The sequence below is a fragment of the Artemia franciscana genome, unplaced genomic scaffold (assembly GCF_032884065.1).
Source record: "Artemia franciscana unplaced genomic scaffold, ASM3288406v1 Scaffold_4613, whole genome shotgun sequence".
NCBI classification, from domain to species: Eukaryota; Metazoa; Arthropoda; class Branchiopoda; order Anostraca; family Artemiidae; genus Artemia; species Artemia franciscana.
In genome coordinates, this window is record NW_027065074.1 from 1 (window position 1) to 17,564 (window position 17,564).

Consider the following 17,564-nt stretch of genomic DNA (forward strand, 5'->3'; position numbering starts at 1 on the left):
TACCCTGCTGACCCTCCTTTTGAGAACAGCTTAGCAAGCGGTCTTCAATCCTGTCTCAGATCCTACCTCACGAGTGTGAAATGCAAAATGTGACGTAATAGGTTTATAGTGCTTTAAGCATAAGAATGACGACATACGTAATACGAAAATTTTCGTTCCTCATTTTTCCTGTTCTTCAGGTTCCTCGTGCCGATATAAAACATATAACAATCAAAACCAGCTACAAATCCTCTTCGTTACTATCCTCTGATATTTATTTTTTATGAAGAAGCCTCCCATTTTTTTTATTTATTTAAAATCACATCTTTTTAAACAGGACTTTGGAGCAGAACGGTTTAGGATACCAGAGGCTTTATTTGACCCTAGTGGAATTCGTGGAGTGTCTTCAACTATGCTAGGAATAGGACATGTCGTAACAACCAGTGTCGGCATGTGTGATGTTGACTTAAGGCCGGTGAGTATTGTTTTTTTTTTTTTTTGGGGGGGGGCTGGAGGCTTAAAATGTTCCTATTATGAAGCTAGTAGAAAAACTTTGTCTGGTTCTTTGGATGACAATACAAAGAAAGAGGGTTGCTTCTGTATTTTTTTTTTTAGACTTTTATATATAAAAAAAATCTAATGTCTGAAAAGAGGCGTAAAAATTCTCATAGGCACTGATGATCAAGCCAGTTGAAGCAAGCACTTTTTCTTACAGATTGAAGGGATAGAATTTTTACTTCAAGAAACTAAAAAAAAAACGCCTGGTTCTTTTGTATGATAGAAAAAAGAAAGAGGCCTCTTGCTGTCAATTATCAAATTCTAGTATGTTTTTAAAGCTCTTTTTTAGAATTTTACGAAAAATATAATTTTAAACTATAGTCCAAAAAAGCAAACTTTTTTAATGTTGTAGCTAAGCATTCCTCTCCAAAGTTAAGCCATTGATCAAGCTCTTACGAGGTATTGTACTTAGGTTTTTTTTTCGCAGATTGAACCTTGTCGAGTCAGCTTTTTCATTAGATTTTCTGATTGCCAGTATCAAAAAACTCAATTTGTTTTCCATGGATTGACAGACAAATAAACACACACACATATATATATATATATATATATATATATATATATATATATATATATATATATATATATATATATATATATATATATATATATATATATATATATATATATATATATATATATATATATATATTATATATATTTGAATATTTGAATTGAAAATGGAATAGTTGTGGGAAAAGTCAAGTTATGGCCATTTGTAGAAAAAGCCAAGGCAGATTGTACAATTAAGTGGGCATCAAGTCAAGGTTAATTTTACCCCTTTGATTGCCGTTGTTCCTGTCTCCCACTTATGCTACACCTTTCAAGCATGTATATATATATATATATATATATATATATATATATATATATATATATATATATATATATATACTAGCTGTTGGGGTGGCGCTTATATATGTATTTAACGACGTAAAACTTGCGAATATACAACATTCTTCGCTGTCCCATTGTCTGTACATATAAATAGATTGTCAGGTTTACCGACTCTTTAACATGCAACATTTAATTGTCCATGGGAAAAACAATCTGTATTCAGATCTATACCTCATTATTCTAATGATTACACTTGAGCTTTGTTGATGGTGATTGCTAATCAAACATTCCCTGTGTCTCCATCGTCATTTATATATCCCCCTGTGCCCCCCCCCCGGCGTCCCCGTTGTAATTGTGTCCCTGTGTCCCAGTCGTCATTTATAGTCGACAAACATGACGTCAGTCGACACACAAACATGACTTCAGTCAACACACACGTCCCAGTCGTCATTTGTATCCCGGTATCCCAGTCTGTAATTTCTCTTTGAGTGCCCTGGTCGTCATTTATATTCCCTGTGTCCGGTCTGTATATACATTCGTTTTTGAATTGGTATATGATGAAATAAATATTTTGTTTTTTTCCTTTTTTCTTTTTATTTTTTTTTGTTTTTACCTTTTTTTTAGCTTTTTAAGTTTTTTTCTTTTTTCTTTTTTCTTTTTAGTTTTTTTTTGGTTTTTACCTTATTTTTAGCTTTTTAAGTTTTTTCTTTTTTCTTTTTAGTTTTTTTTGTAGTTTTTTACCTTTTTTGTTTGTTTTTTTTAGTTTTTTTGTTTTCTTTTTCTCCTTTATTTTTCAGTTTTTTTCCTTTTTTAGTTTTTTTTTCATTTTCAGTTTTTAGTTTTTTTAGCTTTTTTTATTAGTTTTTAGTTTTTTTTCTTTTTATTTTTTTTTGTAGTTTTTACCTTTTTTTTAGTTTTTTAGCTTTTTATGGCACTTGGTATTAAACAAGTGACATATAGCCGTCGCCAATTCTGTCGGTCTGTCGGTCTGTCTGTCTGTCGGTCCCGGTTTTGCTACTTTAGGCACTTCCAGGTAAGCTAGGACGATGAAATTTGGCAAGCGTATCAGGGACCGGACCAGATTGAATTACAAATAGTCGTTTTTCCGATTTGACCATCTGGGGGGGAGTGGGGGCCCGGTTAATTCGCAAAAAATAGAAAAAATGAAGTATTTTTAACTTATCAGCGGGTGATTGGATCTCAATGAAATTTGATGTTTGGAATGATATTGTGTCTCAGAGCTCTTATTTTAAATCCCGACCGGATCTGATGACATTGGGGGGAGTTGGAGGGGGAAAACCTAAAGTCCCGGTTTTGCTACTTTAGGCACTTCCAGGTAAGCTAGGACGATGAAATTTGACAAGCGTATCAGAGACCGGACCAGATTAAATTAGAAATAGCCGTTTTCCCGATTTGACCATCTGGGGGGGGGGGGGGGTAGGGGCCGGTTAATTCGGCAAAAATAGAAAAAATGAAGTATTTTTAACTTATGAGCGGGTGATTGGATCTTAATGAAATGTGATGTTTGGAATGATATTGTGTCTCAGAGCTCTTATTTTAAATCCCGACTGGGTCTGATGACATTGTGGGGAGTTGGAGGGGGAAAACCTAAAATCTTGGAAAACACTTAGAGTAGAGGGATCGGGATGAAACTTGATGGGGAAAATAAGCGCAAGTCCCAGATACATGATTGACATAATCGGAACTGATTTGCTCTCTTTGGGGTAGTTGGGGGGGGGGGGGTAATTCTTAAAAATTAGAAAAATGAGGTATTTTCAACTTACGAACGGGTGATCGGATCTCAATGAAATTTGATGTTTAGAAGGATATCGTGTCTTAGAGCTCTTATTTTAAATCCCGACCGGATCTGGCGATGGGGGCGGGGAGTTGGGAGGGGGAAACCTAAAACTTGGAAAACACTTAGAGTGGAGGGATCGGGATGAAACATGGTGGGAAAAATAAACACAAGTCCTATGTAGATGATTGGCATAAACGGAACGGATCCGCTCTCTTTTGGGTAGTTGGGGGGGGGGGTATTTCTGAAAAAAATAAAAAAATGAGGTATTTTTAACTTACGAACGGTGATCGGATCTCAATGAAATTTGATATTTAGAAGGATATCGTGGCTCAGAGCTCTTATTTTAAACCCGACCGGATCTGGTGACATTGGGGGGGGGGGAGTTGGGAGGGAGAAACCTAAAAATTAGAAAACACTTAGAGTGGAGGGATCGGGATGAAACTTGGTGGAAAAAAACACGAGTCCTAGATACATGATTGACATAACCACAACGGATCCGCTCTCTTTGGGGTAGTTGGGGGGGGGGGGTAAATTCGAAAAAATTAGAAAAAATGAGGTATTTTTAACCTACGAACGGGTGATAGGACCTCCATGAAATTTGATTTTTAGAAGGATATCGTGTCTCAAAGCTCTTATTTTAAATCCTGACCGGATCTGGTGACATTGGGGGAAGTTTGGGGTGGGGAGACCTAAAATGATGGGAAACGCTTAGATTGGAGGGATTGGGATGAAACTTGGTTGGAATAATAAGCAGAAGTCTTGCATACGTGATTTACATAATTAGAACGGATCCGCTCAATTGCGGGGGGGGGGGGGTAATTCTGAAAAATAAGAAAAATGACGTATTTTTAACTTACGAAGGAGTGATCGGATCTTCATGAAACTTCATATTTAGAAGGACCTCGTAACTCCGATATCTTATTTTAAATCTCAACCGGATCAAGCGTAATTGGGGGGGGGCAGTTGGGGGGACCGGAAATCTTAGAAAATACTTGAAGCGGTGAGATCAGGATGAAACTGGATGGGAAGAATAGAAACCTGTCTAAGATACGTGACTGACATAACTGGACCGGATCTGCTCCTCTTTGGTGGAATTGGGGGGGGGGGGGGTAATTTTGAAAATTGAGGTATTTGTAACTTACGAAAGGTTGACCAGATCTTAATGAAATTTGATATTTAGAAGGATCTTGTGCTTTAAAGTTCTAATTTCAAATTCCGACCAGATCCTGTGACATTCGGGGGAGTTGGAGGGGGGGACCGGAATTCTTGGAAAACATGAAAATTGGAGTATTTATATCTTACGAATAGATGATCGGATCGTAATGAAATTTGATTTTTAGAAGGAATTCATGTCTCAGAGCTCTTATTTCAATTCCCGACCAGATCTTTTGACATTGTGGGGATTTGGAGGGGGAAATCTTGGAAAAACACTTGGAGTGTAGGAATCGGGATGAAGCTTGGTGGATAGAATAAACAAATGTCCTTGATACGTGATTGACAGAATCGTACTGGATTCGCTCTCTTTGGGGGAGTTGGGGGGAGGGGTTCAGTGATTTGGCGAGTTCGGTGCTTCTGGACGTGCTAGGGCGATGAAAATTGGTAGGCGTGTCAGGGAGCTGCACAATTTGACTTGATAAAGTCGTTTTCCCAGATTCGACCATCTGGGGGGCAAAAGGGAGAGGAAAAATGAGAAAAAATTAGGTAATTATAACTTACGAGTGGGTGATAGGATCTTAATGAATTTTGACATTTAGAAGGACTTTGTGACTCAGAGCTCTTATTTTAAATCTTGACCGGTATTAAGCCTCTTATTTTCCTTTTTAAATCAATCTATTGATTCATAGAATTTTATTAGAGCTCATACCATATGATCTCTTGGCTCTTAGCTCTTCTCGCCTCGTCACAAGTGCCATATGAGCTCTTAGCTCTTGTTTAGTTTATTTTTATTTTTTTATGTAGTTTTAACCTTTTTTAGTTTTTTTTCTTCTTTTGTATTAATGCTAAAGCAAAGGTTCGAACCTGGAACCTCTCGGACCTAGAACCTGGAACATAACGCTTTACCAACTCAACTACTTCAGCTTGAATACATTTACCTTTTTTAGTTTATTTTTATTTTTATTTTTATTTTTTTTAGTTTTATTTTTCTCCTTTATTTTTCAGTTTTTTTCCTTTTTTTTTATGGCACTTGGTATTAAGCAAGTGACATATAGCAATCGCCAATTCTGTCGGTCTGTCTGTCGGTCCCGATTTTGCTACTTTAGGCACTTCCAGGTAAGCTAGGACGATGAAATTTGGCAGGCGTATCAGGGAAGGGACCAGCTTAAATTAGAAACAGTCGTTTTCCCAATTTGACCATCTGGGGATGAGTGGGGGGTCGGTTAATTCGGAAAAAATAGAAAAATAGAAGTATTTTTAACTTACGAACTGTTGATCAGATCTTAATCAAATTATATGTTTGGAAGGATATCGTGTGGATCAGAAGGATCAGAAAGATCAGAGCTGTTATTTTAAATCCCGACCGGATCTGGTGACATTTGGGAGGATATGGGAGGGGGAAACCTAAAATCTAGGAAAACACTTAGAATGGAGGGATCGGGATGAAACTTGGTGGGAAAAACAAGCACAAGTCCTAGATACATGATCGACATAACCGAAACGGATCCGATCTCTTTGGGGTGGTTGGGGGGGGGGGGGGTAATTCTGAAAAATAAAAAAATGAGGTATTTTTAACTTACGAACGGGTGATCGGATCTCAATGAAATTTGATATCTAGAAGGATATGATGTCTTAGAGCTCTTATTTTAAATCCCGACCAGATCCGGTGACATTGGGGGGAGGAGTTGGGAGGGGGAAACCTAAAACTTGGAAAAAACTTAGAGTGGAGGGATCGGGATGAAACTTGGTGGGAATATTAAGCACAAGTCTTAGATACATGACTGATATAACCGAAAAGGATCCGCTCTCTTTGGGGTAGTTGGGGGGGAGGGGGTAATTCCGAAAAATTAGAAAAATGAAGTATTTTAACTTACGAACGGGTGATCGGATCTCAATGAAATTTGATATTTAGAAGGATATCGTGTCTCAGGGCTCTTATTTTAAATTCCGAACGGATCTGGTGACATTTGGGGGGAGTTGGGAGGGGGAAACCTGAAACTTGGAAAACACTTAGAGTGGAGGGATCGGGATGAAACTTGGTGTGAAAAATAAACACAAGTCCTAGATAGATGATTGACATAAACGGAACGGATCCGCTCTCTTTGGGGTAGTTGGGGGGGGGGGGGGTTATTTCTGAAAAATTAGAAAAAGTGAGTTATTTTTAACTTACGAACGGGTGGTCGGATCTCAATGAAATTTGATATTTAGAAGGATATCGAGGCTCAGAGCTCTTATTTTAAACCCGACCGAATCTGGTGACATTGGGGGGAGTTGGAAAGGGAAAACCTAAAACTTGGAAAACACTTAGAGTGGAGGGATCGGGATGAAACTTGGTGGAAAAAACAATCACGAGTCCTAGATACATGATTGACATAACCGGAACGGATCCGCTCTCTTTGGGGTAGTTGGGGGAGGGGTTAATTGTGAAAAATTAGAAAAAATGAGGTATTTTAACTTACGAACGGGTGATTGGATCTCAATGAAATTTGATATTTAGAACGATATCGTGTCTCAAAGCTCTTATCTTAAATCCTGACCGGATCTGGTGATATTGGGGGAAGTTTGGGGTGTGGGAACCTAAAATCATGGAAAACGCTTAAATTGGAGGGATCGGGATGAAACTTGGTGGTAAAAATAAGCAAAAGTCTTACATACGTGATTTATATAATTGGAACAGATCCGCTATTTTTTTTTTGGGGGGGGGGTAATTCTGAACAAATAAGAAAAAATGACGTGTTTTTAACTTACGAAGGAGTGATCGGATCTTCATGAAACTTCATATTTAGAAGGACCTCGTAACTCAGATCTCTTATTTTAAATCTAAACCGGATCAAGCGTAATTGGAGGTGGGCAGTTGGGGGGGGGGGGACCGGAAACCTTAGAAAATACTTAAAGCGGTGAGATCAGGATGAAACTGGATGGGAAGAATAGAAACCTGTCTAAGATACGTGACTGACATAACCGGACCTTGAATGTAGAACATCACCTGAAGTAATCCGCAATTTTTTTTTTTGGGGGGGGGGTTAATTCTGAACAAATAAAAAAATGACGCGTTTTTAACTTACGAAGGAGTGATCGGATCTTCATGAAACTTCATATTTAGAAGGACCTCCTAACTCAGATCTCTTATTTTAAATCTCAACCGGATCAAGCGTAATTGGAGGGGGCAGTTGGGGGTGACCAGAAACCTTAGAAAATACTTAAAGCGGCGAGATCAGGATGTAACTGGATGGGAAGAATAAAAACCTGTCTAAGATACGTGACTGACATAATCGGACCGGATATGCTCTCTTTGGTGGAATTGGGGTGGGGGGGATAATTTTGAAAATTGAGGTATTTTTAACTTACAAAATGGTGACCAGATCTTAATGAAATTTGATATTTAGAAGGATCTCGTGTAGTTTTTTTTTATTTTATTTTAATTTTTTTAGTTTTCTTTTTCTCCTTTATTTTTCATTTTTTTTTTTTAGTTTTTTTTCTTTTTAGTTTTGTTTTGTAGTTTTTACCTTTTTTTTAGTTTTTTTCAGTTTTTTTTTCTTTTTTAGTTTTTAACCCTTTTTTTAGTTTCTTAGCATTTTTAGTTTTTTTAGTATTTTCTTTTTTTTGTAGTTTTTACCTTTTTTAGTTTTTTTTTCTTTTGTATTCAAGGTTTGAATCTGGAACCTCTCGGACCTAGAACTTGAAACTTGACGCTCTACCAACTCAGCTACTTCGGCTTGATTACATTTGTTTTTGAATTGGTATATGATGAAATAATTCAGACGTCATGTGCGGACAGTGAGGTCACTCGACAGACAGACAGACAACTTATTTTTATATCTATCTATATATATAATATATAAATATTTATTACAAGTCCAAACGGGAATACTAAGAAAATGCTTGCAGAACCTAAAGAATAGCGATTGGATTTGCTTTTTATCAGATGCAGAGAAAAATTTCCAAACAGGTGGCAAAAATAATACATGCGGTGCAAAAAACGCATTAAATAGCCGACCAAGGGTTCTCTTATCTAACTGGCCCTTTTCTCTGGCGAGAAGACCATAAGATTTTCTTAGTTTTTCTTTCAAAGAACAAATTATAAGATGCCTAGTGGATATAATTGAAGTTCTAAATGGAAGACCTAAATACCTAATGATAAATACCTGGAAGATGAGATTGTGGCGGGATCAACTTCGGATTTTGGAGGCGATCTCTAGTCCAAGGACAAGAAACTCTGTTTTGGAAGTAGCAACTGAAAGACTGATTTCTTTCAGTCCGTAGCAAACAACATCAACAGCGTATTGGAGTGCCCCAAGATTGACAGCCAAGAGAAGGATGTCATTGGCATAAGACAAGTGACTTGCGTCAATATATGACTCAATTAAGTATGGTGGAATCTGTCGAGTGACTACTCTAATAGAGTTATCAAATATTGCTGGACTAAGAACAGGACCTTGCTTAACACCATGGTGTGCACGAATACGATTACTAACAGTATCTTGCCAGAGAATCTGGATTGAGGAGTTCTGATACCACTGCCACAGGCAGGTGCAAGCAAATGGATTAACTTCACTTCCAAAGAGAGACAAAATTGCTAGAGAGTGAAGAATGGATTCAAAAGCCTTTGAAATATCAATGGACCTTAGGATTAAAAGTCCCACGCTCTACCGACTGAGCTAACCAGGTATTAAAAAATATCAATAGCGCAAACGTAGAGGTTATATTTTGTCTTTTTATGCCTTTCAAGAATCGCTAGAAGAGTTACGTGGGCGTTCTGCACGCCAAGATCTTTCCGAAAACCAAAGCGCTTGTCGCCATGATCACATTTCGTGCTAATGTCATTATAGATAAGCTTCTCAAGAAGCTTGCCAATCGTCAAACACACGGTTATCAGTCTAAATGCGTTACAGGATTTTTGGTCTTTATTTTTATGGCACTGGGTATTAACCTAGTGACATTAAGCGATCGCTAATTCTGTCGGTCTGTCTGTATGTGCCGGTTTTGCTAGGCAAGCTAGGACGATGAAACTCGGCAGGCGTATCAGGGACCGGACCAGATTAAACTAGAAATAGTCGTTTTCCCGATTTGACTATCTGGGGGGGGGCGGTTAACTCGAAAATAATGGAAAAAATGAAGTATTCTTAACTTACGAACGGGCAATAGGATTTTAATGAACTTTGATGTTTGGAAGGATATCGTGTCTCAGAGCTCTTATTTCAAATCCTGACCAGATCCGGTTACATTGGGGGGAGTTGGAAGGGGGAGCCTAAAATCTTGGAAAACGCTTAGAGTGGAGGGATCGGGATGAAACTTGGTGGGAAAATAAGCAGAAGTCCTAGATGCGTTATTGACATAATTGGAACGGATCCGCTCTGTTTGGGGGAGTTTGGGGGGGGTTAATTCTGAAAAATTGGAAAAAATTAGGTATTTATAACTTACGAAGGAGTGATCGGATCTTAATGAAATTTAAAGTTTGGCAGGATATCGTGTCTCAGAGCTCTTATTTTAAATCTCGATTGGATCCAGTGACATTGGGGGGAATTGAGAGGGGAAACCTAAAATCTTGGAAAACGCTTAGAGTGGAGGGATCGGGATGAAATTTGGTGGGAAAAATAAAAACCTTGGAAAATGCTTAGAGTGGAGGGATCGGTATGAAACTTGGTGGGGAAAATAAGCACAATTCCTAGATACGGGATTTACATAACCGGAATGGATCTGCTCTCTTTGGGGGAGTTGGGGGGGAGGTTAATTCTAAAAAATTAGAAAAGGTGAGGTTTTTTTAACTTGCAAAAGAGTGACCGTATCTTAATGAAATTCCATATTTAGAAGGACTTCGAAACTCTTATTATTTATTTTTTATCCCGACAGGGTCTAGTGTCATTAGGGGGGAGGGGGCCTGAAAATCTTGGAAAACGCTTAAAGTGGATTGATCAGGATGAAACTTGGTGGAAAGAATAAGCACAAGTCCAAGATAGGTGACTGGATTCGCTCTCTTTGGTGGAGTTGAGAAGGGGGAGTAATTTGGAAAAATTAGAAAAAATGAGGTATTTGGAACTTACAAACGGGTGATCAGATCTTAATGAAATTTGATATCTAAAAGGATCTTGTGCTTTAAAACTCTCATTTTAAATCCCGACCAGATCCGGTGACATTGAAAGGAGCTGGAGGGGGAAGCCGGAATTCTTGGAAAACGTGAAATCGAGGTATCTTACGAATGGGTGATCGGATCTCAATGAAACTTGATATATAGAAGAATCTTATGTCTCAGATGCTCCATTTTCAATTCGAATCGGATCCGGGGACATACAGAGCTGGAGGGGGGAAACAGAAATCTTGGAAACCGGAAATCTTCAAAAACGCTTAGAGTGGAGATATCAGGATGAAACTTGATGGTAAGAATAAGCATAATTTATAGATACGAGATTGACATAGTTGGTACGGATCCGTTCTCTTTGGGGGAGCTGGGGGTTGTTAATTTGGAAAAATTAGAAAAATTGAGGTATTTTTAACTTAAGAACGGGTGACGCTCTTATTTCAAATCCCGACTCAGCGCTCTTATTTCAAATCCCGACCAGATCTGTTGAAATTGGGGGGGATCTGGATGGGGAAACTAGAAATCTTGGAAAATGCTTATAAATGTCGTAGATACGTGGCTGACGTAACCGGACTCGATCCGCTCTCTTTGGGGGAGTTAGGGGGTGGGGTTCAGTGCTTTGGCGAGTTTGGCGCTTCTGGACGTGCTAAGACGATGAAAATATGAGCTCGTACCATATGAGCTCTTGGCTCTCCCGACCTCGCCACAAGTGCCATATGAGCTCTTAGTTCTTATTCTTAAAAATGCACATTACTAGGCCTTCGCACAGCGCATCAGGAATATGCTGCTGGGCCATACAAGCCTTAAATAAAATAGCAAGCTGTCCAAACAATTTTACTGTCTCATACATCAGATGTTCGGGCTTCAGGCCGTCCGAACCCGATGCTTTACAAAGCTATTTCTACGATGACTCCCTCCACAATTAGTGCACTTAACAACTGAGAAGAACATGCTTGGTCCTTGTTAGTGTGATCCCCTCCACATTTATTACATTTAACAGGATTCTTACAGTCCCTTACAAAATGCCCAAATCCTTGGCACTTTAGGCATTGCTTAGACTTTTCAATTGGCAGAGTCATTCGAAATAGGCAATATTCAATATTGATGCCAAACTTGATTGCAATATCAAGCTCTTCTTTAGTTTTAAAGTTCAGTTGCACTATTCTAGAACTTCCATACCTTTTCGCACTCACAACACTGCTATCAAGCCCTAAAATCTGGGAGAAATCATAGTCGGGATTCATGTTGATAATACCGGCATGTTCAGTTTTAATAACTCTGGCATGATTTGGGATGGCTGCAACTGCTGCAGTGGCCGACTCTTCATCGATTAAATGAACAACCGACTAATTATGTGCTTTGCTTTATCTGCGCAGCCAATTTTCTGCATAAATTCACGCTCGTTCTTCGGGTTATGCACGTTAATACTTGCAGGAATGCTCTTTAGCACTAAAGGAACGGTGGGTGGCTGACGTGGTGACGCTGATGGCCAGACAGTTGAGACTGGAACCTGTGAGCAAGTTTCTTGCTTTTCCACCAAGAAATTTAGCACACGGACACACTCATTTAAGCGTGAAGCCACAATCGTAGGCGAATCATTTGGAAAGGATGGCACATCCAAGAGGTTTATAATGACAAAAAGTGATGGAAGTTCATCGTGTTGCACTAAGCCAGTAATTAATTCGTAAATATCTGATAGGGAAGATGTAGCATGGTGCGAACCTCTTCGTTTTTCAAAATTTCCACTTGAAAAGCCTTTTTGCACGTCTCGATCACTTGCTTAATTGTATCTTTCCCAAAAAACCTTGCAGCAATTTGAATGATTGAGTCCTTATCTTTCGCTATATGCCGCTGCAAAAAGTTCAACACCGGACAAACATAGAACATGCCTATCATTGTTTAATTACCATCCAACCAGCTCTCACTTCACAATAAAAAATCATTGTCCTAGTCACTATAGTTCTTATTGCAACATGATATAAATCCTAACATAAAAAACCTACTGAATTAATAATGTCCGTGCAATATCTTTAATATATAGCTCAGTAAGTTTAAGTAGGGGTTAAACGTCACTACAATCCTTATTGCGAATTTTTTTTTTCTTCAGATAAAACCTACTGAATTCATATTCCCCAAGCAATATCCGATTTAGATATTGACACTTTGAACTCTGAAACAATACTCATATATATATATACATATATATAGCACAAGATAATTCTATTCTCATAAATTATTATTCATAGGGGTCTACATTCCCAATAAAATATTGTGATTGTATTAATAGTGATCTATATCGTATCCAAATGTTGAAAGTTGTTGGAAAAATCAGTGGCAGGGTGAATAATTCTGTCTATTATATTATGTATATTATATTTTTTCTCTCTCTTTCTTCTTTGTCATGTCTTTCTTTGATTGACTATCCACTTATTTTGTATTTGTTTCTTTAATTGTTTTATCAGTGCAAACTGAGCCTGTCTCTCTGTCGGATATTTGTATATTTAGTATGTCATGTATATATTATTGAAATTTCGATGAACCTGAATCAGAGGAGGATTTCAAGCTCACACCTCCATGGTAGATTGGTAATATCTTGACACAGTTTGCATGGTGTAAGGCTATGATGGGATGGCTTGGATAGACGCCAGATGTTCCAATCCTTTGCTAGTTTTGTCTGGTACTGACAGAACGTATACGAGAAGATCTTCATTGATGTATCTATAGCGTATATCCAATTAATATGATTGCTTTCAAAATCGATTTACATGATGTTTATTTTATTTTGCATATTAATGATTTTTTTTATATCCGATTAATAACCTCCCTTCTTCCTCTCTAGATCCGGAACAAGACCTTTGTTTTTCTATTTTATTCCATACATTGGTACAAAAAAGTACCCTCTCCCCTAGATTTTGAGAAATACCTTTTCTGAATATTTCATTTTTAAATGACTAAAAATTCCCCCCCTCTCTATGTTTGTTTGAGTTAGCGCCGCGGCTAAACATGTTACCATACCTAGCTTGACCATTCAAAATTGATATTTGCACAGAATTTGCGGCGGTTTTCTATGTTAAATAATTGTTTCGATTTAAAAAAAAGAACAAATAGAAATAATTTTTTTTCTTTTTCAGAGCCTTTATGGAAACGTTATTGTAACTGGTGGCAATTCATTGCTTCAAGGTTTTTCTGAGCGATTAACTAGGGATCTTTCAGTTAAAACCCCATCGGTGAGTAGAGATTTGAGTTTATTATGTTCTTTCTTACCAATAAGCTGATTTTTTCTTTTTCTTAATTATATTGGATTATGGAGATTTTTGCATAATCAAATTATAGCTCCAGAATTAAATTTTAAGTTACGGGTTGCTGCAGGTGGGATTTGAATTTGGGACTCGTATTGCTACCCAGATCAACCATAATGTGTCACCGCAATCCTAACCTATTAACCTAACCTCTTTAGCAAAGGTATTAGCCTTATATGGTATACTAGACAATTACATTAAAGTGATTAGTGCTTTGTACCAGAATGATACTGCTGTGGTTAAGGTAGGAACTTAGTTAGCAGCTGGTTTTGTATTAAATCAGGAGTTAAGCAGGGTTGGGCTCTATCCCCCTTTATAGGGATCATTTTGATGGACTTTGTCTTAAGGAGCACAGGAAAAACAATATGAGACTACGGAATCAAATGGGGAGGAAAAACTCTCATGGTTTAGATGGTGATTTTAGCATCCTAGATGAAAGTGAGCAAAATTAATTTAAAGGTTTTGCGAGTTCAGGGTGCTAGAATAGGTCTGAAAATTAAGAAGACTGAAATTTAAGAAGACTAAGTGACAAAGGCTAGGAATAAGCGAAGATGAAAAGGTGACGTTGGGTAACGAAAAGATTGATCAGGTTGGCATATTCACTTACCTTGGTAGCATTATTAGTAAAGACGGTAGGAGCAGTGAAGATGTTAAAAGTAGAATAGCTAAGGCTCAGGGTGTCTTTTCACAATTAAAAAAAAGTTTGTAAGAATGGGAAGATAAGTCTGCAAACCAAGATTAGATTATTGGAAGCTATAGGGATGACAGTGGTCAAATATGGCTCTGAAGCATGGGCGCTTCGAAAAGCGGATGAAGATTTACGAAATGTTTTCCAGAGAAATTGCCTACGGATTGTTTTGGGTACCCCGCTGACTGATCGTATTTCAAACAGTAGGCTGTACGAAGTGTGTTTCAATCCCGCTTTCTAGGGCTATAATGAAAGAAAGGGTGAAATGGTTAGGGCACGTTCTGTGGATGAAGGATGAAAGATTGCCAAAGATTGTCCTTATCGGCCAACCGTCTAGGACTAAGAGGAAAGCAGGTCGTCCTCTTCTGGGGTGAAAGGATGTCATAAAGAAAGATTTAAAGGAAATGGGAACTTCCTGGGAGTGTGTAAAGAGAGAAGCCTTGAACAGATTGGGATGGAGGTTGAGCGTACGTAGCTTTGTTGGCCTCAGGTGGCTTGGTGCTGCGGTGAGTTATTAGTAGTAGTAGTTAAGTTTGAACAGTAAAAATTATAGATGGTGCGTTTTGGTCTAATAAGACTTGCACACATTCACTGGAGAATCTTTATCGCTAGCTTTACTGGCAGGGCCATATCCAGGATTTTTTTTTTTCGTTTTTTTATAAAAACATTTTTTTCGGGAGTGGGGGGTACAAAAATGCATCAAGAATTGGTTTATATTCATTTTTGTGCGTTTTTACGAGTTGGACAAATATTTCGAGGGGTTTGGAGTAAAATCCCCTATCCCTCCCCCCTGGATATGGCCTTGATTACTAGAGACAATGTTTATTTATGTAATCTTATGAAATAAATTTTGGCTGTATCGTAGTTAGTGCCAAATGAAATCAAGCTCTCCATATAATTTTATGTTATGTTTACATGTCACGTTTTGAAAAAGTCAACATAATAGTAATAAATGGAAAATCTAGATGAGGAAGTCATAAATTTTGAAAATTAAATAAATAACTTTTCCTGGAAGGGTTTCACTCTTGTTCATTTTTGGATCTCCGTTAAACGTTTTTAATTGCGATTAAAATTAATTTTGGTACTATTTTAATTAACTCTGAATAGTTTGTTTGTGATGATCTAAATGATTATTACATTAATGTACTGTGTTCATGGCTGTATATTTGGCTTTAAAATACACTTATCTATCTATCTATCTATGGTGGTTTTATGAATTTTCTTGTCAGTCTGGTGTAGAAAAGCTTATTTAAGTGTAAATGGTTAAGGTTAATGTTATTTAACCCCTTAGCATAGAAAACTAGGTGGTAGCGTTGATACTACTAAAACTAGAACGAGTCTTCTCTGACTACCTAGCTCCTTTCTTGTACCTAAGCTGTTTTTCAGGCTATTTTTCGAATTATGATAGATTTGTTTTCGTAATTAACTTTTGCAATTAACGCTAGTCAAAACATAGCTACTATTTCCAAATCAGCTTTGAATGGTGACTCTTCCTTACTTGACAGTTTTTTTTTTAATACATTTTTCAGTTTATGGTTACTCTGGGTTAGGGTTCGATATTTATCTGGACAAATGACCTGACTTTCTTTCCATTTTATATAAGTCCAAAGGAGCTTCGCAAGGGATCCTATAGCTGCAGAACTGTAATAACTAATTGAAATTCATTTATTGTTTTTGACGACACTATATATCCGAAAATACTGTAATTCAAAACTTTAATTTCGAATATCAAGTGCCCTATAGTATTGATCGACGTGGTTTCCATGCATTCTTTATTTGCTTTTTTCATGCCCATGTAGAAACAGTGGTCGTGGAAACATGGGAAAAGGTTCATTTGATTGAAAATTGACTCTTTGAGCCCTTTTTAAGAGTCGAAAGCGATTGGAGGGTAAATAAAATGTGATTAGCTGCATTTTTTACACATTATCATCTATATGACTTGATTGCATTATGTGGATATTCTATTACAAATAGTGATTCGTTTTGAAAAGGGTCAGGGGTTATGTTGGTAAAAAGAATGGGTTGCTAGAGGAATAGCATAAACATGGGTATACGGAACCTTTTCTGAGCAAGACTATAGCAAAATACTTTTTTTTTAAAATACTTTTTTATATATATATATTTTATTATATTTTATTATATATTTATATTTATTATATTTATATTTATTTTTATTTTATTTTTATTAATCTTATTTTTCAGCAGAGCTGCAACCTTGTAAAGAACGAACCACAGTCATAGTAACAAAAAATTTTAATATGTGTGAAGAAAACTAATTAGTGAGAAAAATGCCATGCGTAGCTGATTGAGGAATAGTAGGTATTATATAGCTTTAATCTTAATGTTCAACATTACTTTGAAAGCCAATTTATGGGAATTTCGAATAATAGCTTGAGACTCCTTGAAAATGGCATAGTTGCGAAAAGAAAAATACACCATTGGGATCACTATTACTGGAAACCCTATATTTTTAATATTTTTCTATTTTTAGAGCATGAAATTGAAAATTGTCAGCTCTAATTCACCAGCAGAGAGAAAATATGGAGCTTGGATTGGTGGATCGATCCTTGGATCTCTTGGAACTTTTCAGCAAATGTGGATATCTAAACAAGAGTATGAAGAAGGAGGGAAAAACCAAGTTGAAAGGAAATGTCCATAATTTCAATTAGGCATACAACTCTTTTTTTTACTGAAATCAATTTTTAAATCTCTTATAAAATAAATGTAAGAAAAGTGATATTATGTTGTCTTTCTTTGCTATATAGGGTAAAGAAAAATAGATAATCCCAGATTAGGCTGGAATAAAAATGGAAAAAAAAATCATCTTACTTAAAGATTCAGTATTTATTTGCACAAAGAAAAAATTTTAATTTTTTTTTTTATGTTGGCCACAATTGAAACTGAACTGTAGAATTATTTTTTATAGTAAAGTAAACTTTTGTTTTTTATTAGTTTATAAATACAGCAAATTTTGTATACAGCTCAATTGTTCAGACTAAGTTTGAAAGAAAATGAGACTGTAATAAAGTTGCCCCCGAGCAAAAATTCTAGATTTGTGTTTTTTCTATTTTTATTTTGTTTTATTATTGATTTTTTACGCTCTAGATCAGGCTTGTCAACCGATTGGCCCGAGCACTGGTTTTAGTGATGTGAGGGTCGGAAGCCGATGTGAGC

The 17,564-nt window shown here is 36.9% G+C and overlaps 1 protein-coding gene across 1 annotated transcript; it reads left to right on the forward strand.

Moving 5' to 3' along the window:
• The first annotated feature begins 247 nt into the window (after positions 1 to 247).
• LOC136043334 (actin-like protein 6B) lies at positions 248 to 17,127 on the forward strand. Its single transcript, XM_065728259.1, has 3 exons — positions 248 to 454; positions 13,535 to 13,630; positions 16,882 to 17,127. The coding sequence occupies exons 1-3, from the start codon at positions 263 to 265 to the stop codon at positions 17,047 to 17,049; spliced, it is 456 nt and encodes a 151-aa protein (XP_065584331.1). The 5' UTR covers positions 248 to 262; the 3' UTR covers positions 17,050 to 17,127.
• The last annotated feature ends 437 nt before the right edge of the window (positions 17,128 to 17,564 follow it).